Source organism: Lampetra planeri, chromosome 3, assembly GCF_965212315.1.
Source record: "Lampetra planeri chromosome 3, kcLamPlan1.2.h2, whole genome shotgun sequence".
In the NCBI taxonomy this organism is placed as follows: Eukaryota; Metazoa; Chordata; class Hyperoartia; order Petromyzontiformes; family Petromyzontidae; genus Lampetra; species Lampetra planeri.
In genome coordinates this window covers 18,434,131-18,457,060 of record NC_136109.1, presented here as the reverse complement: position 1 = coordinate 18,457,060, position 22,930 = coordinate 18,434,131, and the positions used below count along the sequence as shown (strand labels likewise).

Here is a 22,930-nt window from a genome sequence, read left to right as displayed (position 1 = left end):
ACAGAACCCCTTGAGCCCCAATGCCCTTAGCGAAGGGCCGCCGAAGTTTCAAAGGAATCAACATTTGCGCCCCCGGAGGAACGCGCACCGTTCTATCTACGAACGCCGGCACCGTCGCGAACGCCGTCCGGCTCGTAGCGGGGGATGGCAGAAACGCCATGCGTCGGCCCGATGGGAGCTCAATGCATCCCTGGTCGATTAATATCCTAATCGGCATTTTGGCCAGGAAGTCCGTCCCCAGCAGGCACGGAACCGCCAGCGAGGAGGAAACAAAAATCGGCCCAGACAATTTAATATCCCCGACACAAATTTGGGCACGAATTTGTCCGATGATGCCAAGTGAACCCCCGTTAGCAGCAAAGAATGGCACGTTAACAGGCATCAAAGGACGGCTTTGGGCAGGGAGAATGTTATAAATCAACTCCGAAATAATGGTCGCCGATGCTCCTGTATCGACCAGGATGCGCACCTCGACCCCATCGATGTGGCCCACAACGGCCGACGACCCTGACGACGCGGCTACAACCCGATGGGCCAACACGGACCACTGGCTGGGTTCAATCTGAGTACCCAGAGCGGTGCGTGTTGGTGCCATGGTACGCGATATTGGCCCCCCCTTCGCTGCGGTGTTTGAGTGTGTGACGGGCGTGTGCGTGGGCCAAGCATGAGGGGTGCCGCGACTCGCCGGATTATGATGGTGGAGCTTGTGACGAGGGCCGGCGTCCCGTTGAGGTGTCGTCCTGCGCTGCCCAGGAGAGCGGCACCCCGAGGCGACGTGGCCCCGGAAGCCGCAGTTGTAACAGCGTGGAAGCGCTGGTGACGACGATGGATGTTGTAGACGGCTTGAACCGGCCCGGTCCTCCCGTACTCCCGCTCCATGCTGCCGTTGATGGTCGATGGCGCAAACCTCTTCCGCCGGGAGGGTGGCTGCAGCGACGGCACGCCCGCTCGCCGCCTTGCTGGCCTTCCGTCGTTGAGAGGACAGGTTTGCGTGGAGAAGACGGGCCGCTTGGAGGGAGCACATCTCTGCATCGTCCTGTGCGACAATGACGATGTCTAAGTCGTCCGCCAGCAAAAGTATCTTCTCTGTCACCATGGCGTCGACACCCTCGTCATCCATTCGTGGAAAGGCCTCCTTCGCCAGTGCCAGGAGGCTTGTGCGGTACGCCAGGGGCGACTCCTTCGTCCCCCGCTGGCGATCGTAAAAGAGTTGGCGACAGTCCGATGGTGGACCATATACCGCCGACAGCACCTGCATCGCCTTCCGCAGCGTGGAGCGCCTCTCCTTCGAAGCCGATGTTAGAGTGGCGAGGGCGTCGCTGTCGAGAAGTGCTGGCAGCGCGCGGAGAGCCTCGGCGTCTGTCCACTGTGCCATCTCCTGGTGAGCGAGGAAGCGCCGCTGGAAGCCGCCCCAGTCACCATCCTCGCCCACAAATTCCTTGAGTGGAGGTAGCCGCTGATGTAAGGCAGCGGCTGCAGAGGAAGAACGCACTCCCTCGTCCGCCTCACTCAAGTCAGCGTCGGCACGAATCAGCGATGGCATCGCCGGTCGCACCCGTGGTGACGTTCCGCCCGTTGGTGGTGACGCGGCAGGTACTGTACTCCCGCCGTTGGACGCGATGCTTAGAGCGGCCACGCCCTCAACAGCAGCTGCGGCGATGGCGGGAGTTTCAAAATGTTGCTCCGTGGAAATGGCGGGAAGGCGCTGTGATCGTCGGCTGCCGTTGCCCCGTGGCGGTCCCGCAGCCCCCAGCTGCGTGATGGTGTCGAGCATGGCGGCTGCGGCGTACAGCAGCTCGGTCAGCTTCGCGTGCGCCTCCCTCAGCCCCTCCATCGACGGCTCCCCTTCCTCCAGCTGCTGTGGCGTGGATGCGCCCAGCCCCGGCTGGTCGATGGCATCTTCAGCCGTCTCGGGCCCTCCGACTGCAGTGGTGTCTTCTGCCTCTGGTACCCCGACTCGAGTCGTCCGGCGTGTATCCATGTTCGTACTTTGTTTCACTTCTGACGCCAGATGTAGTAACGCTTATGACTCGTTCACACCGGAGTTGGAGGCACACTTGTTTATTTAACACCATACGTTGTGACATACACACTGAGGGGGTATCGGCCCCCTCACCCGTCTATCTGAGGACACACCTCTAGGCTAACCCTAGCCTGCCTCTGAGTCCTCCTCTAATGGGCTAGGGGAGGCTATCTTGGCCCGACACTGGTCAGTCGGGCCCGGTACCCAGAGTCCAGACCAGCACTGGCTCTGGCTCTGGTACCACGCCACTGGCTCGAGCCTGCGCGGTCCTGATAAGGACGGCGTGCCAGGGGGAGACCAGGGCTCTATCTAGGACGTCTTCCTCTTCTCTTCTTAGCTAACACAACACTCCCGAGCCCTTCGATACATTCCCCTTTTATACCCAACCCCTCCCTGAGGGGTGGGGCCCCGGGGGATCATAATGACCGAATCGACCCCCCAGGGTGTCTGGCGCGGACGTCGCAGAGGGCACCTGCTCGTGCACACATGTAGCCCCGCCTACTGTGTTTGTTTACCATAGGCTGCCATGCATAACGGGTTCTCTCTCTAACACCCCTACACATGCGCTGTCCCGGCTGTACCTCAAGGAAACGGGTGAGCGAGCGAATGGCGAGGTCCACCACCATGAACACCTCCCTCCACCCCGGCGCCGTTCCATTGCCTCGCTCCCTCGAAGGACCCTCAGAGAGGAAGTCGGCAATGGTTTTGGCATCCAGCCCGGTGTCCGAGAGTTGGGAGTCGACGAAGGTGGCCACCGCCGCGTTCCCCAAGGTCTCCTGCCGCCGGGACAAAGGGCGTGGGTTCAACGTAGCCATGTTGCAAGACAAGCGTTTCGAGCTCCGGGGCAGTGCATCTCTCTCTTGCTTATTGGGTTCAAGATGCCTACGTCACTAGGCCAGTACTGCCGAGATCCTGGATTAAAACCTTGGATATAGGTGTCTTTCACGATGCTCGTCTCCCTCTCTTGGGAGGTTCATAAAGGTCCATTCAAGTTCATGAAGGCGGTTTAGTGACACCAATCCAGCACTACCGAGATCGTGGGTTCAAGTCCAGGGTCGGGGTGTCTCTCAATACATGTGCCTCTGCCTCTCTCAGGAGGTTTATGATGTCTATGTCTGAGACAATACGCAGACACCGTTGAGATTCTGGGTTCCAGGATCAACATCTAGGTCTGGGTGTCTCTGTATGTGTCTCAGGACATTCATAATGGCCATTTTGGAGATGATAATTAAGCATGCCCATGGTAGGACAGTATTTAGGGGTAGGGTAAATGATCCTTATGGCGGTACCCCGGGGTACCAAATAATACAAAATGGCCGAGGCAATTAAATATTTTATTTCTGGGACACAATTTTTCCAGGGGTTTACTTAACTCCGCGACTGGGGTACCAATCAATCCGAAATCAGTGCTACTCCGCGATGTCGAAACGCAGCGAGGACGATTGCGCTGAAACCCTGAACGCTCTTATGCACCATAGTGCATCGTGTACAGCTCGTCGAGATGAGTCGATTGCCGCATCGCCGACCATCAACAGACTAAAAATGACTGCATCACAGACATTTTGCGAGAGCCCGGAGTACTATGGTACCCCGGGGTACCGCAATAAGGTTCAAGTGATGCAGGTGAACATGACAGGGAGAGGGGGGTGGGGGAGGTGGGCCTTACCCTGAGTAGCCTCAGGGCCAAGCTGCTGTTGAGGAAGTCCCAGATCTGGGGCGCGACCTCCTCCCACGCAAGACCGAACTTGTAGATCATCTCCAGCTCTGCGAATGTGCGGTTTGCCTGCAGCAGCAGCAGCGCCAGTTGGGGAGTAATAGCGGCAGCAGAAGCAACAACAGCTTCGTCAACAAATATATACTTGCTACTTTCAACATCACCAGCACTATCAACATGATTATTGTTGTTCTCATTTTATCAACCCCATCACCTCTATGAGACCGACACCACCAACACAGACACCACCACCATCATCACCAACAAAACACCACCATCTCCATTATCACCGCCAACATCTCCACCACCTCCATCAATACCACCTCAGACACTGCTGTCTCCACCATCACACCACCATTATTCCTACATCATCACCACCACCACCTACATCACCTCCACCAATACCAACAATACAATGACAAACACAGTGAACACCACCCCCTCCACCACAACCACAACGATGAACACAACCTACACCATCCCCTCCACCACTACCACAACGATGAACAACAACCTACACCATCCCTCCACCACTACCACAACGATGAACAACAATGACACCATCCCCTCCACCACTACCACAACGATGAACACAACCTACACCACCCCCTCCACCACGACCGCAACGATGAACACAACCTACACCACCCCCTCCACCACGACCGCAACGATGAACAACAACCTACACCATCCCCTCCACCACTACCACAACGATGAACAACAATGACACCATCCCCTCCACCACTACCACAACGATGAACACAACCTACACCACCCCGTCCACCACGACCACAAAGATGAACAACAACCTACACCACCCTCTCCACCACTACCACAATGATAAACACAGTCAACACCATCACCTCCACCACTACCACAATGATTAACACAACTGACACCATCACCTCCACCACCGCCAGCAGCAACAACAACGACGGCGGCTGTGGCGGCATCGGTGACAGTGCGGTTACCTCGTGCATGATACTGCGGGTGGCTGGCGTGTCCGGCGCGTACAGGATCTTGCCCTGGAGCAGTGGCTGGAGCATGGTCCAGGCGAAGCGCGACGCACTGTTCGTCTGCAGGCCTTGCAGCAGGGCATTACAGAACGGGGCTGCAGGGCCGAGACGCACGTACACAAAGGTCGTTGGGGCGCGAGGTCACGCTGGTCACAGATGGCCAAGAGGTGGTGTTTGGAGGTCACCAATACAACCAGAATCACTAACAATGCTATCACCATCACCTCAACCACCGTCATGATCACCACCACCACCACAAACAGCTTTTTCATCACTTTCGCCACTGCTATCAATCACCAACACCACCACCGCCACCACCATCACCACTATCAGCATTGTCACCACCACACCCAATACCATCATTATCATAACCATCACCAACTACATAATTATTAGTACCACCATCATCAGCACCACCTCCACCATTATAATTACCAACTCCAACATCACCACGAACATTACCACAACCAAAGCTATCATCAACCCTAACCACCATCATCATCTTCACCATCACCACCACCACCATCTCACTTGTTGAGTTGTCATACTGATGTTGGCGTCTGCCTCCCTGCCGCTCCTCATCGTTGCCACCACCACCGTCGTCATTATCATCGATGCCCAGGAAGGTCTTGTAGTCGTTGTCCTCATACCAGTTGAACGAGAGGATCTTGCGCCCACCCGCCTCGGGGTGTCCACACAGGAGACCCGAAAGCGATGACAGCACCGGCCCAACCTGCTCCTCACGCAGGCCGTCGCTCGTGTTCTCAGCCAGGCCCAGGCCATTCAAGAAGGAAGCCTCCCTCATCAGCGACGTGAAACTTTGCAGCGATGTGAACTGTGGTGGGGGGGGGGAAGGGAAGTCTCGCTCACAAGAAGACGCGACTCACAATAACCAAACAGCTGAGGTGACCAGGTCGCTGGGGGGACTGAACATTTGAGTCAAACGCCTCTCAGCTGGCATCCACAGACATGTTGGGTTCAAGCCCTAGTTCTATGTATCTTTCTTCATGGTGGTGAGATGTTAGCTACCTTGCCTGGTATACAGGAGGTCATGGGTTCGATCCCAACCCTGACGCCTGTTGTATATTTGGAGTTTGCATGTTCTCCCCATGGTCCCGTGGATTTTTCTCCACGTCCCCCATTTTTTCCCTCCACATTTAGAAACATGCTTTTAGAGAATTTGGCTGCTATACATTCCCACGTGATAAGCCATTTCGTTGAGCTATCATTTGTGGCCAGGTCACTTCTGAAAAGAGAGATATAGCTCAGTGGGCCTTAGCTGGTAAAATTAAAATAGTTTAGTCTTAGTTTGCGTGTTCATGTGTTGGACGTTAACATTCGTGCATTCGCATAGGTTTTCAAGTTTTCACACTGGGCGACGCCAGATATTCTTACGACAGCGCCGGAACCGCCATGGGAATATGGACTTCCCACCGCAGACTCAAGGCCGCTTAATGGAGATGAGCACCGCCTGGTGCTCGCATGAGCAGCGAGACGCCGGGACTCGTCGCCTTACCTGTCGAAAGAGGTCGGCTAAACTCGTCGTCACCTCCCTCCAGCCGTCCGCTGACAGACGAGGAGAGACATCGTCCAGCACAAAGGACATCTGTGGACGGAGAACGTTCGCCATCGTCACCACTGCATTATGATGATGTTGGTGGTGGTCACCGTGGTGGTGAAGTGGGTACCTAGACCCTAATACTGACTCTTAATCGTTACACGTACCCTAACTCCAGCCCTAACACGATTATGAATACTGATTTACTGATTCTAACACGACCCCTGTCAATAACCATCATCTTAACATCTCTAGTCATAACCCATGACCCCCAGCAATACTTCAAAAGCAGTAACATATACTTAACATTAAATGTACTGTACTGATGAACAATAGACCTACAACTACCCCTACCTCTAACACTATCCCTGCCCGTATTTCTAACACAACCACTACACATATTACTACCCCTATGGTAATATACTACCATAATCACTACCCCTATGGTAACATACTACCATAACCTTACCGCCATCACGAGCTCTGCCGCTAAAACCTACTCCTAGTACAATCCCATAACCTTATCCATGGCGCTAAATGCACCTCTACTTCAACGTCCACCCATAACCCCTAACTCTGGCACTCCTCTTTATATAACTCATAACCATAAGCAAAACACAAATTACCCAAATGGGATTACACAGGGCAGCATCGCCTCCTGCAGTGAAACTACTGCAGGCTGCCTGTAAAAATGCAGCCTCTGTCATTCCTTTGCGCTCTTGAAAATGGTTTGATGAGCAAATCTACTAAATTATTGTAATTATTCTGAACCCCCACCTCTGAAACTCTTAACTCCAACCCAGGGGTCGGCAAAATGTGGCTCCGGCACTTTAACGATTACTTCGTGACGTTATTCACATTGCATTGCGACTCTTGAAATATCGAGGGTTTTTTTTTACCGAATTCGAAAAAAATTACCTCATTCTTATTTCGGTTGCCTACCCCTGCCCCAACCCATAACCCTACCCCAACCACACCCGCCCCCTCTACCCCCCGAACCCTCTGCCGCATGGCTCCCACCTCCCGCAGGAGTCTGTAGAAATCCACATTGGCGTAGAGGACATCCTCCAGCTGTTGGAGCCGAGGCTGGGGCAGGAAGCAGAGGGCGGAGCGCACGGTGGAGCGCGCTCTCGCCGAGCGGAACACGAGGAAGTGGCGCAGCAGCTGATCGTCGCACGCAATCTCCTTCAGAGACAGCGACGGAATCCCCTCCACAAACTACAGGGGAGTGGGTAGGACCATGGTCAGGTGGTGGGAGGGTGGGGGGAGAGATGAGAAGAGAGGAGGGAGGAGGATTATGGGATAACCGCAATGAGGTGATGGACATTCCTTGATCATTAGTACGAGTAAATGTAAACAGGTATAGGTGCAGCCCTGCAATTGCTTGCTTACGACACTGCTGGCAGAAGGGCCTTTGCGGAGCTCTACAGAACACCTCAAAAGGGTATTTGGCCTACTCTGCTAAGCTGGCCACTAATTAGACGAGATGGGCGTATGCAAACTTTACCCGGCCACACGCAATCAACTAACTGTGGTGCACCCATATTCACTGTTGGGTCGACAGAAGTGAGGGTATTTAAGAATCCTGTCCCAGTATTTCAAGTCCCACACCACGAGATTGAACCAATGACCTCTGGATAGCAAATCCAGTCTACTAATCATTATATCATGGTAGCGTCTCAGTAAAAGTAGAATTTTTTTTATTTTACTGGAAGATGTAAACATTCGTGTTCTGATAACACGAAACATGGTCTTGTTTATAAGGGTGCCCTGGGATAATTCAAATCATGCATGTAAAAAAGGTGCATCGAAAACACAAATCTCAATAACAAAATATAAGCTAATGTAAAATTGTATATTACATCGATAAAAAATAGGAATCAGAATTAAATATTAAATCATACTGACTTTGTCAACTACAATAATACAGATATAAAATGTAAAAGCAATTGCAGTTTTGGAGTATTGCCATCAAACAATGGTGGCAGCTGCAATGGATTCTGGGTAGTTTCTACTGACGGACACAGCACGTGATTCTCACCTGCTCCAGGCGGACTCGCATCTCCAGAATCTCGGTGGATACTTGTCTCGGCAAGCCCATGTCTCTCTGCATAAACAACGTGAGGTTCTCATGTTCCCTTAGGAAATCCCTCACCCGCACCCCTCTCCCTACAAGCAACAACAACAACATCAACAACTCCGTCAGCATTATCAACAACATCATCACAAGAAAACAGCAAGTGTTCACCACTGAGTGACAGTGGCGTTATCATGGTACCTAGTGCCAGGCTAGGTGGGCTTTGTGGCGCAGGTGGGGCTCACTTTGAAGGTCATGTACAAGGGGACAGGTCCCAGGGAGCATGGGTGAGAGGTGAACCAACACCTTGCAGTGATGATGACTGAGGGAATGTGGGAAGAAAAGTATTCTCAGGAGCTCACAGTGAGAAGCTCAGTTGAGTGTGGGTGGACAGGTGAGAATTCACTCATTTTATGAAGTCAGTGAGATGGATTTGGATGTCATGGGGTGATTGGCGAATGCACCACCAGGTCTCCCAGTCTGTGCCGATCGCTTTGGCCACCCAAATAGATCCCTTGCCCCCGAGTCTGTTGCTTGCGTTTGCCATCACAGGTCGATATCCAAACCACTCAACCACTCAATTGCCTTGCCAACCAATTCACTTAACTTTCCATTTCACCTTGTAGCCAGGTGCCATCCAAGGGTTTGGCCCTAGATGTTTCTGTCTTTGTTTTATTGCTGCCGTGCTCACGCACCACGGATCTAACTGGTAAAATAAACCAAACAACTGGCTAAACAGGATCATCCGTGTAAACATGAAATCAACTTTAACTTGGCAATGATAATGTATTATTAATCTAGCTGCCCATATAAGGCCAGTCCCTGACAATGTGGCCGGCTGTTTGTTGGGCATCGACCACAGTCACATGCATGCAAACCAAAACGGTGCCAAATCGAAGTGCCCAAACAACTGCAGCCACACACCAGTCTGTTGAGTCTGGCTTGCTGGGGTCCAGGTACAAGCGTAACTGATTTGCAGTCGAGATTCAAGGAGATTGCGGTCCTCACCTGCCACGACGTCGGGCCGGTAGCGCAGAGTCTCCGCCAGGTGGCTCAGACCCCGCACGTCCTCCAGGGCCTCGTCAAATCGCTCCATCTGCGTCTCGTTGGAGAGCAGGTGCTGGATGTCACCTATCAAGCGAGACACGCTGGGGCGACACAAGGAAACGTGGAAAGGTGTTCGTGGTATTCCATTCCCTGCTCGCAAACAGCTCGGTGCAACTGGGCCGACGCCGCTGGGTTAAGGCTCTACGTTTTTTTTTTTGCTCGTGATTACAGTGGATTCTCAAGTCTGGTGAGTTGATTGAGCATGGTCACAAATTACTGCACTAGAATCCCACGGCGGCTTAGTTTCCAACTCGCAGAGTTAAGACGTTGTTTTTTTGTCTCTGGAGAAGCGTGGCATGAGGACAATGCAATTGTGAAGGGACCTCAGAAGAAGTTAAATTTGCTTTTGCAGGGTCTTCTTCTCTTAACCAGGGGGTGAAGTGCCGCTCTGCGAGAGTTATAAAAAGACATTGCTTCATCTCATTGCATGAAGCTGAAAATTGCAATAAAAATGGCAAAATGGGAAGATAGAAATGTCTTAAAGGCAGAGACAAATCACGAGACATCTCTTGACTGACATGCCCCTTAAATTGGCGGAAAATCATTAACAATCTGCAGAGCGGGACAAACCTTTAAATACTCTTAGTTTTTTCGGTAAAGTCACGTAGGTAAAAAAATGAAATTAAAATTAAGAAAAAATATAATAATAATAAAATTATTAATTTTAATTTCATTTTTTACCTACGTGACTTTACCGAAAAAACTAAGAGTATGAATCCTTGCAGTCACGAAAGCTTCAAATCTAGAAACCTTTAAATGTCTCGTGAAGAACATGGTAGCAGCCTCCGCACTCGGCCTTTGTATGATAGTGTTCTACGTCTCTCTGGTTGTCTCCCCATCTTACATCCCTGGATTGTGTCTTTATGCAACTTATCCCGCCCCATCTTACATGGAGCCCCCAAAGTTGTTTAGTTGCCCGGGGGTCTCTCCGGGCGTGGGCTGAGAGAAGCAGGGGTTGTTGGCGTTGCACAGGACCCCCTGGAGCCAGGGCAGGGCGCCTGCCGACGGCAGTGGCTTGTTGGGGAAGTAACCTGAAAGGCGACAGAGGCAGAATTAAGGGGGTGGGGGGGGGTGCAAGCTTTGGCATCGAAACCATGCAGGAGATGTTATGATTGTGAATGGATAACGTCAGCACCACGTTTGCAGCGACAAAACACACGAATACGACGTGACATCAAACGCAAGCATTGCTCACATCGCGTTGATAAGAGCTGGCGTGGATATGTGATCTCTCTCGGTGTATTGCGCTATTAGCAATTTGGAAGGGGGGGGGGAGTGGGAACCCGTGGTTTTGATTGGAGGGCTACCATGGTAAAAAGGTTGAGAGCTACTGGTGCAATGGTTTCAATCGTGCATTTTTTTTATATGTTAATAATTGAATTAGCAGTATGGAACCTGTCGGGACAACATTAATTTGCATATTTGTAAATAGTGGAGTGTTGTCCTCTCTGCTCTGGTTTGGGTCTCCAAATTTTGGCCAACCCTTTGGGCTAATATTGCCAGTTTTCAATAGGGTATGTCTGTCATAGCAACACAATTAATAATTAGTTTGGAAAATGTTGGATAAACTCAGGGCCGTCCATAGGACGGTGCAGGACCCGGGGCAAAACACACCGTGTGGGCCCCCTCCGACGCCTTCAAACTAAACCAGAAGTATCACATCTGACACCGTGTCGTCGAAGCGCAGGGCCCCCCAAAGCGCGGAGCCTGGGGCAGTCGCCCTGATTCGCCTTACCCTAGGGACGGCTCTCGATACAAGGGAGATGTTAACTCCCTCCCCTGGTATCCATGAAGTCATGGGTTTGATCTAGACCCTGACGCCTGTTATATATGTAGTAATGCTTATGACTCGTTGACACCGGAGTTGGAGGCACACTTGTTTATTTGAATACCAACTTTGTGACATACACAATTGAGGGGGTATCGGCCCCCTCACCCGTCTATCTGAGGACACACCTCTAGGCTAACCTTAGCCTGCCTCTGAGTCCTCCACTAATGGGCTAGGGGAGGCTATCTTGGCCCGACACTGGTCAGTCGGGCCCGGTACCCAGAGTCCAGACCAGCACTGGCTCTGGCTCTGGTACCACGCCACTGGCTCGAGCCTGCGCGGTCCTGATAAGGACGGCGTACCAGGGGGAGTCCAGGGCTCTATCTCAGACGTCTTCCGCCTCCTCTTCTTTAGCTAAACATCACTCCCGAGCCCCCCGATACATTCCCCTTTTATACACCCCCCTCCCTGAGGGGTGGGGCCCCGGGGGATCGTAACGTCCGAAGCGCGGACGTCGTAGAGGGCACCTGCCCGTGCACTGACGTAGCCCCGCCCACTGTGCTTGTTTACCATAGGCTGCCATGCATAACGGGCTCTCTGTAACAGCCCTACATCACTCCCCCCCACATAGCATGCAGCCGTCCCGGCTGCCAACATACAAAATTTGACAATAAAGGTGCCTTCACCCCCTGACGTGTGCCTCACTATTTTTGAACCATAACAGGAACCAGAACAAGACACAACAACAAGATGAGAAACAACCCGTCGCACCCCCCCGAATAAATACGAATTCCGTAAAAAAAACAGCTTATATACAACCAGCAGGGAACCCACCCCGCACACACAACAAACGGTGAACCCAACATATGTACATCCGAGGAGCGGGAAACACACCATCCACACAACAGCCAATAAACACAACAGCTATGTACACATTTTCCGGCCTCACAACAGTTTGCGCATTTTAGCGCGCGTCCTTGCAGCGGGCCCCTCACACGGGGTAACCCCGCGTGGCGGACCATCAGGTGGCGACTGTCCGTCTTGAGGTGAGCATTCCTCTGACTCCGCGTGACCCTCGGTATCCGCAGGAGGGGTGATCGGGCGTGAGCCCGTCACTCCTGATGCTCCTGAAGGTGGCACAGCCGGCAAGGCATTTGGTGAGAGCGACAGAGACGGACCCAGCAAGTCGGCCGACCCCCCACATGTTTGGCCACGCGCGTGTGAAGTGGGGTTGTGTACCGCAGCGAAGGGTTTTAATCTGGAGGGGTGCACGAACCATCGCCGCTTCCCCCACTTGATGCGCACGCACTGCGGACGTAACACCACCACTTCCACAGGGCCCCGCCACAGCCGCACAAGTTTAGAGGAGGTTGCCAGTGGCACCTGGGGGCAGTGCAACCATGCCTTGTCCCCCGGCTTCCACTGCAGCATGTGCGCTCGACTCAATCTGAGGCGCTCATTTGCCTTCTGACGGAGGTCAGAGTTTTGCATTGCAGCATCCCGTGCCTCGGTCAATTTGTCCAGATTAAATTTAACGTGGTCAGCCAGATTAGTTTTTCCCTGCGGCACGGGGATCCGCAACTGGGCACGAACAGGCGGGTCTGGTTCTCGGCCGTACATGAGGTAAAAGGGAGAAAACCCCGTAGCCGCATGGGGTGCCATCCGGTACGCCACCAAGACCCCCTGAATTTGTAGGTCCCAATCCGTTTGCGAGTCCGAAACTTGTTGTGATAACATGGACGAGATGGTGCGATGCAAACGTTCGACCATCCCGTCAGTTTGTGGGTGATATGGGGAGGTCCGAATTTTCTTTGTGCCCAGGAGATCGCAGACTTGTCTGAGTAGTTTACCGGAAAAATTTCTGCCCTGGTCGGTCAGCAGCCTCTCCGGAGCACCTTTGTCCAGGACATAACCCTGAACAAAGGCCTCCACGATGGCTGCTGCCGACTGGTTGGCCAAAGGCCAGGCCATAGGCCAGCGTGTAAAATACTCGACACCCGTCAACAAATATCTATTCCCTCTGGGGGTGGCGGGGAATGGTCCCAAAATGTCCAGAGCGACCAGCTCGTTTATCCTGGACACTTTGATCGATTGCAAGGGCGGGTTAGACTCCCGTGCCGGCGGTTTGCGTTGTGCACATTGAGGGCACGATCCCAACAAATCCCCCACATCCCTCGTCATGCCAGGCCAGTAAAAATCAAGTTGCAGCAAGGCGAGAGTCTTTTGGGTCCCCAGGTGTAGGAGGCGCTCATGAGCGGCCCATACCACCCTACCCCGCAACCCAGTAGGGACAACCAGCCGATGTCGACGTGACTTCCCGTCCCAATGCATTAGCAGACCTTGGCACATTTCCCATGCGTCGGAACCACCTCTTTTTCCCCCCGCCGCACCGCCAACGCGACGTCGCCACCCGAGGAGGGAGACATCCTCCATCTGGAGGCGCCCCCATTCAATGACGGGCAACCCCAACAGGGAATCTTTGCCCTGTTGTTCGATCGAATTAGGAACCATTGCATCGTCGTCGTTGGCGGCCGCCAAGACAGGTACCGATGTGTCCCCTGGAGGCCTGCAACGTCCAGACCCCAGGAGGCATGCACACTCGGAGGTGGTTGGCAAGCGTGACAGAGCGTCCGCGTTGGTGTGGTGAACGCCCTTACGGTATGTGGTTTGGAAATCGTAATCCTGGAGGACCTCCAACCATCGGGACAATTGTCCCGATGGCTGTTGAACCCTCAGGGCGTACTGCAGTGCCGCATGATCTGTGCGGACGGTGAAATGCCGACCGTACAGATATGGGCGATACTGTTGGACGAAATGGACAATTGCCAACAGTTCCCTACGGGTGACACAATACCGTTGCTCCGCTGGAGACAACACCCGACTGCCGTACGCAACCACATGTTCCACGCCGTCAACCACCTGGGAGAGCACGCCCCCAATACCCGTGTTGCTCGCATCGGTGTCGAGCAAGAACGGTTTTGAAAAATCAGGGTAAATCAGGGGAGGAGCGTTTACCAAAGCATCCCGAAGGGAGCAAAAAGCAGCCTCCTCCTCCTGACCCCAGCAAAACCGAACCCCTTTAGATGTTAAAGCATGTAGGGGTTTGGCGATAGTCGCAAAATTAGCGACGAAGCGTCTATAATACGACGCAAACCCAATAAAACTCCTAACCTCTCCCACTGAGGTGGGAGTCGGCCAGGAGCTTACACACTGCGTTTTGGCGGGATCGGTAGAAATACCTGAGCGCCCCACGATGTGCCCCAAATAACGCACCGACTCGCGTAACAAATGGCATTTTTGGGGCTTAAATTTCAAATTAGCAGCCCGCATCTTTAGGAAAACCGCCCGCAACCTCTGGAGATGTTCCTCAAAAGTTTTGCCAAAGACAATGACGTCATCCAAATAAATCAGGCACGACTCCCATTGCAATCCAGCCAAAACCAATTCCATCAACCGCTGGAAAGTTGCCGGCGCTGAGTGTAAGCCCATCGGCAACCGGTTGAATTGAAACAGGCCGTGCGGAGTACGGAAAGCAGTTTTAGGCTTTGAATCATCGTCCAGAGGAAGCTGCCAGAATCCCGAAAGTAAGTCCAATGTGGAGAAGAATCGCGCTCCCGCCAAGGCGTCAAGCGATTCGTCCATCCGTGGGAGCGGGTATGCGTCGGCAACCGTAATTTTATTAAGGCGCCGAAAGTCAACGCAAAACCGCAACGAACCGTCCTGCTTCTTAACCAGGACGATCGGCGCTCCCCAAGGGCTGTTGGAGGGAGAAATTATGTCGGCGGCTAGCATGTCATCAACAGCCGATTTGACATGGTCCTTTTCGGCGGGACTCAACCGAAAAGGATTTTGGCGTATTGGCGCGCTGTCACCCGTATCAATATGGTGACGCAGCAGATGAGTGCAGCCCAAATCGTATTTATCCCGACTGAAAACGTCGGAAAATTCCCTCAGTAGTGTCTTAAGACGTTGGCGCTCTAAATTTGACAGGTCCGTCGATCCCGCGCAAAGCGCCTCGAGCCACCCTTCATCGCTGTCTGAATGTGGTCGCGGTGCAGGGGCAGCGCCGACATGACTCGCGACGGGTTCCTCACAGGGCACCGGCGTTGCGTGAGCAAGCACGGTCCCCTGTGGGACCACCACCGTCTGCGAGCCCACATTGAGGACCGCGATGAAGGGTTCTCCATCCCCTCTCACTATGGTCTGGGCCGGGAGTAAATTAGGTCCACTGACCCCGGCCCTAGACGGTCCCAGCAAAACCCCTTGAGCCCCAATGCCCTTAGCGAAGGGCCGCCGAAGTCTCAAAGGAATTAACATTTGCGCCCCCGGAGGAACGCGCACCGTTCTATCTACGAACGCCGGCACCGTCGCGAACGCCGTCCGGCTCGTAGCGGGGGATGGCAAAAACGCCATGCGTCGGCCCGATGGGAGCTCAATGCATCCCTGGTCGATTAATATCCTAATCGGCATTTTGGCCAGGAAATCCGTCCCCAGCAGGCACGGAACCGCCAGCGAGGAGGAAACAAAAATCGGCCCAGATAATTTAATATCCCCGACACAAATTTGGGCTCGAATTTGTCCGATGATGCCAAGTGAACCCCCGTTAGCAGCAAAGAATGGCACATTAACAGGCATCAAAGGACGGCTCTGGGCAGGGAGAATGTTATAAATCAACTCCGAAATAATGGTCGCCGATGCTCCTGTATCGACCAAGATGCGAACCTCCACCCCATCGATGTGACCCACAACGGCCGACGACCCCGACGACGCGGCTACAACCCGATGGGCCAACACGGACCACTGGCTGGGTTCAATGTGAGTACCCAGAGCGGTGCGTGTTGGTGCCATGGTACGCGATATTGGCCCCCCCTTCGCTGCGGTGTTTAAGTGTGCGACGGGCGTGTGCGTGGGCCAAACGTGAGGGGTGCCGCGACTCGCCGGATTATGATGGTGGAGCTTGTGACGAGGGCCGGCGTCCCGTTGAGGTGTCATCCCGTGCTGCCGAGGAGAGCGGCACCCCGAGGCGACGTGGCCCCGGATGCCGCAGTTGTAGCAGCGTGGAAGCGCTGGTGGCGACGATGGACGTTGTAGATGGCTTGAACCGGCCCGGTCCCCCCGCGCTCCCGCTCCGTGCTGCCGTCGATGGTTGATGGCGCAAACCTCTTCCGCCGGGAGGGTGGCCGCAGCGACGGCGCGCCCGCTCGCCGCCTTGCTGGCCTTCCGTCGTTGAGAGGACAGGTTTGCGTGGAGGAGACGGGCCGCTTGGAGGGAGCACATTTCTGCATCGTCCTGTGCGACAATGACGATGTCTAAGTCGTCCGCCAGCAAAAGTATCTTTTCTGTCACCATGGCGTCGATCCCCTCGTCGTCCATTCGTGGAAAGGCTTCCTTTGCCAGCGCCAGGAGGCTTGTACGGTACGCCAGGGGCGACTCCTTCGTCCCCCGCTGGCGATCGTAAAAGAGTTGACGACAGTCCGATGGTGGCCCATACACAGCGGACAGCACTTGCATCGCCTTCCGCAGCGTGGAACGCCTCTCCTTCGTTGCCGATGTTAGTGTGGCGAGGGCGTCGCTGTCGAGGAGTGCTGGCAGTGCTCGGAGAGCCTCGGCGTCTGTCCACTGTGCCATCTCCTGGTGAGCGAGGAAGCGCCGCTGGAAGCCGCCCCAGTCGCCCTCCTCGCCCACAAATTCTTTGAGCGGCGGCAGTCGCTGATGTAAGGCAGCGGCTGCAGAGGACGATCGCGCTCCCTCGTCTCCCTCACTCGACTCAGCGTCGGCCCGAAGCAGCGATGGCATCGCCGGTCGCACCCGTGGTGACGCGGCAGGTACTGTACTCCCGCCGTTGGACGCGATGCTTAGAGCGGCCACGCCCTCAACAGCAGCTGCGGCGATGGCGGGAGTTTCAAAATGTTGCTCCGTTGAAATGGCGGGAAGGCGCTGTGGTCGTTGGCTGCTGTCGCCTCGTGGCGGTCCCGCAGCCCCCAGCCGTGTGATGTTATCGAGCATGGCGGCTGCGGCGTACAGCAGCTCGGCCAGCTTCGCGTGCGCCTGCCTCAGCCCCTCCGTCGACGGCTCCCCTTCCTCCAGCTGCTGTGGCGTGGATGCACCCAGCCCCGGCTGCTCGATGGCATCTTCAGCCGTCTCGGGCTCTCCAACTGCAGCGGTGTCCTCCGCTCCTGGTACTCCGACTCGAGTCGTCCGGCGTGTATCCATGTTCGTACTTTGTTTCACTTCTGACGCCAGATGTAGTAATGCTTATGACTCGTTGACACCGGAGTTGGAGGCACACTTGTTTATTTGAATACCAACTTTGTGACATACACAATTGAGGGGGTATCGGCCCCCTCACCCGTCTATCTGAGGACACACCTCTAGGCTAACCTTAGCCTGCCTCTGAGTCCTCCACTAATGGGCTAGGGGAGGCTATCTTGGCCCGACACTGGTCAGTCGGGCCCGGTACCCAGAGTCCAGACCAGCACTGGCTCTGGCTCTGGTACCACGCCACTGGCTCGAGCCTGCGCGGTCCTGATAAGGACGGCGTACCAGGGGGAGTCCAGGGCTCTATCTCAGACGTCTTCCGCCTCCTCTTCTTTAGCTAAACATCACTCCCGAGCCCCCCGATACATTCCCCTTTTATACACCCCCCTCCCTGAGGGGTGGGGCCCCGGGGGATCGTAACGTCCGAAGCGCGGACGTCGTAGAGGGCACCTGCCCGTGCACTGACGTAGCCCCGCCCACTGTGCTTGTTTACCATAGGCTGCCATGCATAACGGGCTCTCTGTAACAGCCCTACATATATTTGGAGATGTATCTCTCCCCGTAGTCGCGTGGATTTTTCTGCGGGTCCTCCGGTTTTTCCTTCCACATTTATGATCAACATGCATTCAGGGTTATTGGCTGCTGTCAATTTCCACGCGATAAGCCACTTCATTGAATGATCATTTGTGATGGCCAGGTCGCTTCTGAAAAAGAGCTACAGAGCTCAGTGGGCCTTACCTGGTGAAGTAAAACATAGTTGAAAGTTTAATTCTGAGCAGACCTAGGGTGGGGGGAGGGGGGCACTCACACTGGTGCTGCCTGTAGGGCGGCTGGGTATTCCGCACCAACACGAGGATGACGAAGAGAAAGAGTGGCCATGTTAGTTCGAGCAGCAGCCGGACCTGGGGAGACAACAGGGGCGCCGACAGTCATTGAACGGTCTCCTTGACATTCCATTCGACAAATTAACGCAGACAATTCAACGGCAACAACGCGACATCCTCTATCCACTGCCCCTCTTTTTGTGGAGGGTGAGAGGAAATAGGGGAGAAGGCGATGGAGGAGCCTTCTTACCCAGGCACCGACCGAAGGCTGCGTGTTCACTTTACCAGGGAATTATTTGGTGATGCTGCTGCTGTGTTGGCAGTGACGCACACACACAAATAAGAGGAACAAAACTCAACACGTTTATCAATAACACGTCATATCACATCCACACAAACCATGGCAGATGTGGATATCTGATGCACAAATGGAAAATTAAAAAGCCTTCAGTGTGCGACTATGGTCATCCAGAACAGTCAGTACAACATATCTACAATACGAAGGAGACATCACAGCGATATTACAACTCCAGCTACTCCTGATAAGGTTATCTGGCTTGACCACCTGATTGTGAAATTGTAGTTAATGCTCTGCATCTACATTCAAAGCTGCATGCAGGTTGCCTAGCCCTGCCTCATATACCCATATCTTAAATCTGCAGTTCACATGTCCCCTTTTCTAATTTGCTTCACGAGTTCATCCAAAACTTGTTGCAAAGGTTCACGGTGCAAATCTAGTGGCCGCCCTGATTAATACTGTGGGTGTAACAACCGAAACGATACCTCGAGCCATCTGCTTCGCAGCGGACGTTAAAGATATTGTGATGTAATTCGCAAGAGTGAGCCAATTTGAGTGCTGACGTCAGTTTTCAAATGTGCCCAAAAATGTGAACATTACCCACAAATTACACAATTGGGATGATACAACAAACCAATCATTGCCCTCTACTGACAGCCTAATGCTCCAGGAAACTTGCAAATGAAATTTATCCTGGTGTCTTAAGTTCTCACATCGTAAAAAAACTACATCATCCATAATACTGTTTTTTTTTTGGGTTAGACCGTGTAAATATAAATGTGTCGTTAAACCCGCCACCACCTTACTAATTGGCTGTGTTGGGTGGTGGCGGGTTTAACAACACATTTATATTTACGTCATAAAACCCAAAAAACCTGTATTATGGATATTGGTCGAAAAAGCCTATGTGTTAAACAAAATACATGTCACTAAGCCGACTCTATTAGGTACATTGCATTACTGCCGAGACACAAAGTTCTAAACTACCTCTGCAATCTCGGCTTCTAATAACACCTGTGATTAAAGTGCATGGGGGCACACCGCTAACAGCTGCCCTCGCGTTTGTGTGGAACACTCCAAAGCAAAATGCATGTACTATTTATAATTGTGTATGCGTGTATTTGCACGCATGTGCGTGTGTGTCTTGTGAGCGTGCATGTGTTTGATATTGCACCTTCTGTCTTTTTCTCAAAGTAAAATTCTTCCACAGCAACAGACGCAGCTGAGTCCAAAAAGCCATCCTGGGGAGGGCGGTGGGGGACCGGAGAATTACAGTGACAAACGGGACACATTACATGAGCCTTAGTCTGGCTCTATGAACCCTTAGGGAGCGTTAGTCTGGCTTTATGAGCCATTAACTTTCACATAACACGTGCACAAATGAGTAAAACACACAACAAATTACTTGTGGCTTTCGAGTCTGCACAATTTTTCTGTTGTAGTTTTTTCAAATCATTTACGTAATAATTTGTGCCGTGAACGCTGTACCCCAAGTGAGCCAAAGATTGGCATTATGAGTCATTAACCCTGAGACCTAAGGATGCATTGGTCTGGATTTATGAACCTTGCATAATAACAATGAACTCGTCGGGGAACATTACCTGGTTCTGTGAGCCTCCCTCATTAACACTGAACCCTATTTAGAAGAAGCCTTATACTGGTTGAAACATAATGTGTTCTGGATAAAATTATCTGACAACAAGACAATTCTACTAGAGTATATTACATTTATTCAACAATATTACAATTTGTTTATATAAGCCATAAACACTGAACCCGAAGGGGGCATTAGTCTGATTATATGGTCATAAAGGACCCTTATTCTGGCTTTGATTCTCAGTTCAAAGGGAGTCCCAGTTTGGCTCTGTGGGTCCAGGGCATTAATTCTGCACATGTTGTTAATAATATAAGTGGCTTTTCCTAAGAGGACATGCTTATATGTGACGTTGCTGACCCTAATTCCCAACAGCTGTGAGGAATGGCCATATATTCATGAGGATTAATGAACAAATGAGCGAATCTAGAGGTTGGCCGTTACACTCACTAATTCACGATGTAATATTGTCCTTCCCCTGGTTAAAAACAAATGCCAATCGTTATATAATTACTGTTATCGTAATCAGGATTACTTGGTTAAATTATGCTAACCGAAGGAGAGAATGAACCACAGTGGTCTCTCAGTTGGTTAAATAACGAGTAACCATGTTTTATTTTACCAGGTAAGGCCCACTGATCTAAATATATTTTTTTCAGAAGCGACCTGGCCACACAAATGATAGGTCAACGAAGTGGTCTGTCATGTGGAAATGTATAGCAGCAGCCAAGTAATCTAAACGCATGTGGCTAAATGTGGAGGGAAAAACCAGAGGACCCGGAGAAAAATCCACGCAACCACGGGGAGAACACGCAGACTCCAAATACACAGGCGTCAGGGTCGGCATCGAACCCATGACCTCCTGTATACCAGGCAAGGTAGTTAACATCTCGCCATCATGGCGCCCTAAATAAATACTGCCAGTCACGATAAAATGGCCATCAGGGTGCGCCTGGTTTAAGAACGTGAACCACAAATAAAATATATCTCAATAGAGTCTCACCTGGTGAAATGAAGTACTGTATTTCAATCGCGAGAGATGACTGAATGGGTGCTCAACCTGGATAAATAAGGGATGGCATTCACAACAGGACGGCTCGTCTGATAAAAGAAAACTATCAATTACAAGGAAATTCAACGCAATGAGGTGTCACCTGTTTAAACGACACGAATCACAAGACGTAACGATAGTCCATAATAAACAGTTTCAAGTACGTGTACTGTTCAAGATCTGCAACACGTGGTATAATGGATCTTGATGGGCCTTGTCTGGTTAAAGGCCGTATCAATAACAAGACAGTCATTATCTCTGTGGCGTTGGCTCACTATGGCACGGCCGTTATGAAACTCAAAAAGCCACCATTCTTAACCCGTAATCCCGTAAGAGGCACCCTGACCCAAGGCACAAACCTTGAACCCAGGCTTTCTATGGTATGTACTGGTTCACTGTTTCCGACAAGACCATTACGAACCTTCTGAGAGACATTCAAACCGAGGGCTTTGAACCCTCACATATCAACAGTGCTGGCACAGCTTCCATGAATGACATGGCTATTATGAACCTGTCACGGTCATTGTGAACCCCCACCGACGATGAGACATATTACCCAAACGTAGGAATTGAACCTCGTTATCAACCATGGCCAATCCACTGCTGGATGAAGGCCTCCCAAAATCCGTCGCCCATCTGTCGAGAGCCGTGTGATGTAACAAGCAAATACGGACCTCAGCATATATAATACACACGACCTCAGTAATGCCGGTTCAGTGCCCTCTGACATAGCCACTGCGAAGCCTCTGACAAGCACACAACAGCCGGCAGAACGTGGCAAAAGTCTCAACATTTCCGCGATTCTGTACACCGACTAATTAAACGCCCAATCTCTCTCTCTCTCTTGAACCCACGACGTTTGGCTCACCTGTGCGCGTGCGAGCCTCCGCTTCAGATATCGACGGCGCACATTTCCGAACACGCTCCCTGGCCCCCCACCCCGAAGTCGGCCTCCGGTTCTGCGTCCGAGCGACGTCGCTGTAGATATTGGACTTGGAACCCCCCCACCCCTTCACCCACCCCACGATGGTGTTGTAACTGGTGATTATCTCTCACTGTAGCCAACAGCGCAGAGTCTTTACAGAGTCCAAGAGCTCTCTCTCTCTCTCTGCGTGACACATAGATTTGGATTAGTCTTAGGGGTTATCAACCAGTCGAGGGGTGGCGGCGGGGGGGGCAGTATAAGCCTGTCTTCTAAAGGGATCTGCGGCGGTGGCGGGGCGGTATGGATACCGTGCAGGGCAACGTTTGAATGTCCTCCCTCGGGAGACGTGCAAGAGAACACAACTGACACGCGACACGACAAGAATGCCTTGCCGCGACACCGCGCTGGCTGAAGAGTTAGTTGTGTGTGTCTTTGGGGTGGTGGAGTTCAAGCGGTATCTTCGATTAGAACTGCTTTTTGTGTGAAGTCTGTTGTCATGCCCCCGCGCGTCCTATTAAACACGGTTGGCTACGTACGGTGCGAAATAAGTGGAACATAAGTACACACTTGTGCTGCCATACCAAAGAGGTTGAGAACCACTGGATTCGCAAGTCCATAATGACCGTGTGTGAGACACTGCACCATCATCTCTGTGATTTTGAATTCAAGGTTTAAGCACCGTGGCTGTGTGTCTAAGAGTTCATAATGGCCACGTCT

The 22,930-nt window shown here is 52.5% G+C and overlaps 1 protein-coding gene across 3 annotated transcripts in view; it reads right to left on the bottom strand.

Annotated features, from left to right (window-relative positions):
• The window catches only part of LOC144739587 (phospholipid-transporting ATPase ABCA1-like), a 71,703-nt gene extending 49,429 nt beyond the window's left edge, over positions 1 to 22,274 (bottom strand). For 2 of the 3 annotated variants that reach the window (XM_078622524.1, XM_078622529.1), the window contains exons 1-13: positions 22,157 to 22,274; positions 21,241 to 21,297; positions 19,818 to 19,884; positions 18,330 to 18,423; positions 10,385 to 10,526; positions 9,397 to 9,536; positions 8,353 to 8,480; positions 7,332 to 7,529; positions 6,270 to 6,359; positions 5,285 to 5,588; positions 4,709 to 4,848; positions 3,690 to 3,806; positions 2,605 to 2,799 (exon numbers count right to left, since the gene is read on the bottom strand). In XM_078622524.1, the coding sequence (XP_078478650.1) occupies positions 2,605 to 2,799; positions 3,690 to 3,806; positions 4,709 to 4,848; positions 5,285 to 5,588; positions 6,270 to 6,359; positions 7,332 to 7,529; positions 8,353 to 8,480; positions 9,397 to 9,536; positions 10,385 to 10,526; positions 18,330 to 18,423; positions 19,818 to 19,883 (1,614 nt within the window). In that variant the 5' untranslated portion in view covers position 19,884; positions 21,241 to 21,297; positions 22,157 to 22,274. The remainder of the gene's footprint in view (positions 1 to 2,604; positions 2,800 to 3,689; positions 3,807 to 4,708; positions 4,849 to 5,284; positions 5,589 to 6,269; positions 6,360 to 7,331; positions 7,530 to 8,352; positions 8,481 to 9,396; positions 9,537 to 10,384; positions 10,527 to 18,329; positions 18,424 to 19,817; positions 19,885 to 21,240; positions 21,298 to 22,156) is intronic. The other variant, XM_078622526.1, reaches the window with a different exon arrangement.
• Between the last annotated feature and the right edge of the window lie 656 nt (positions 22,275 to 22,930).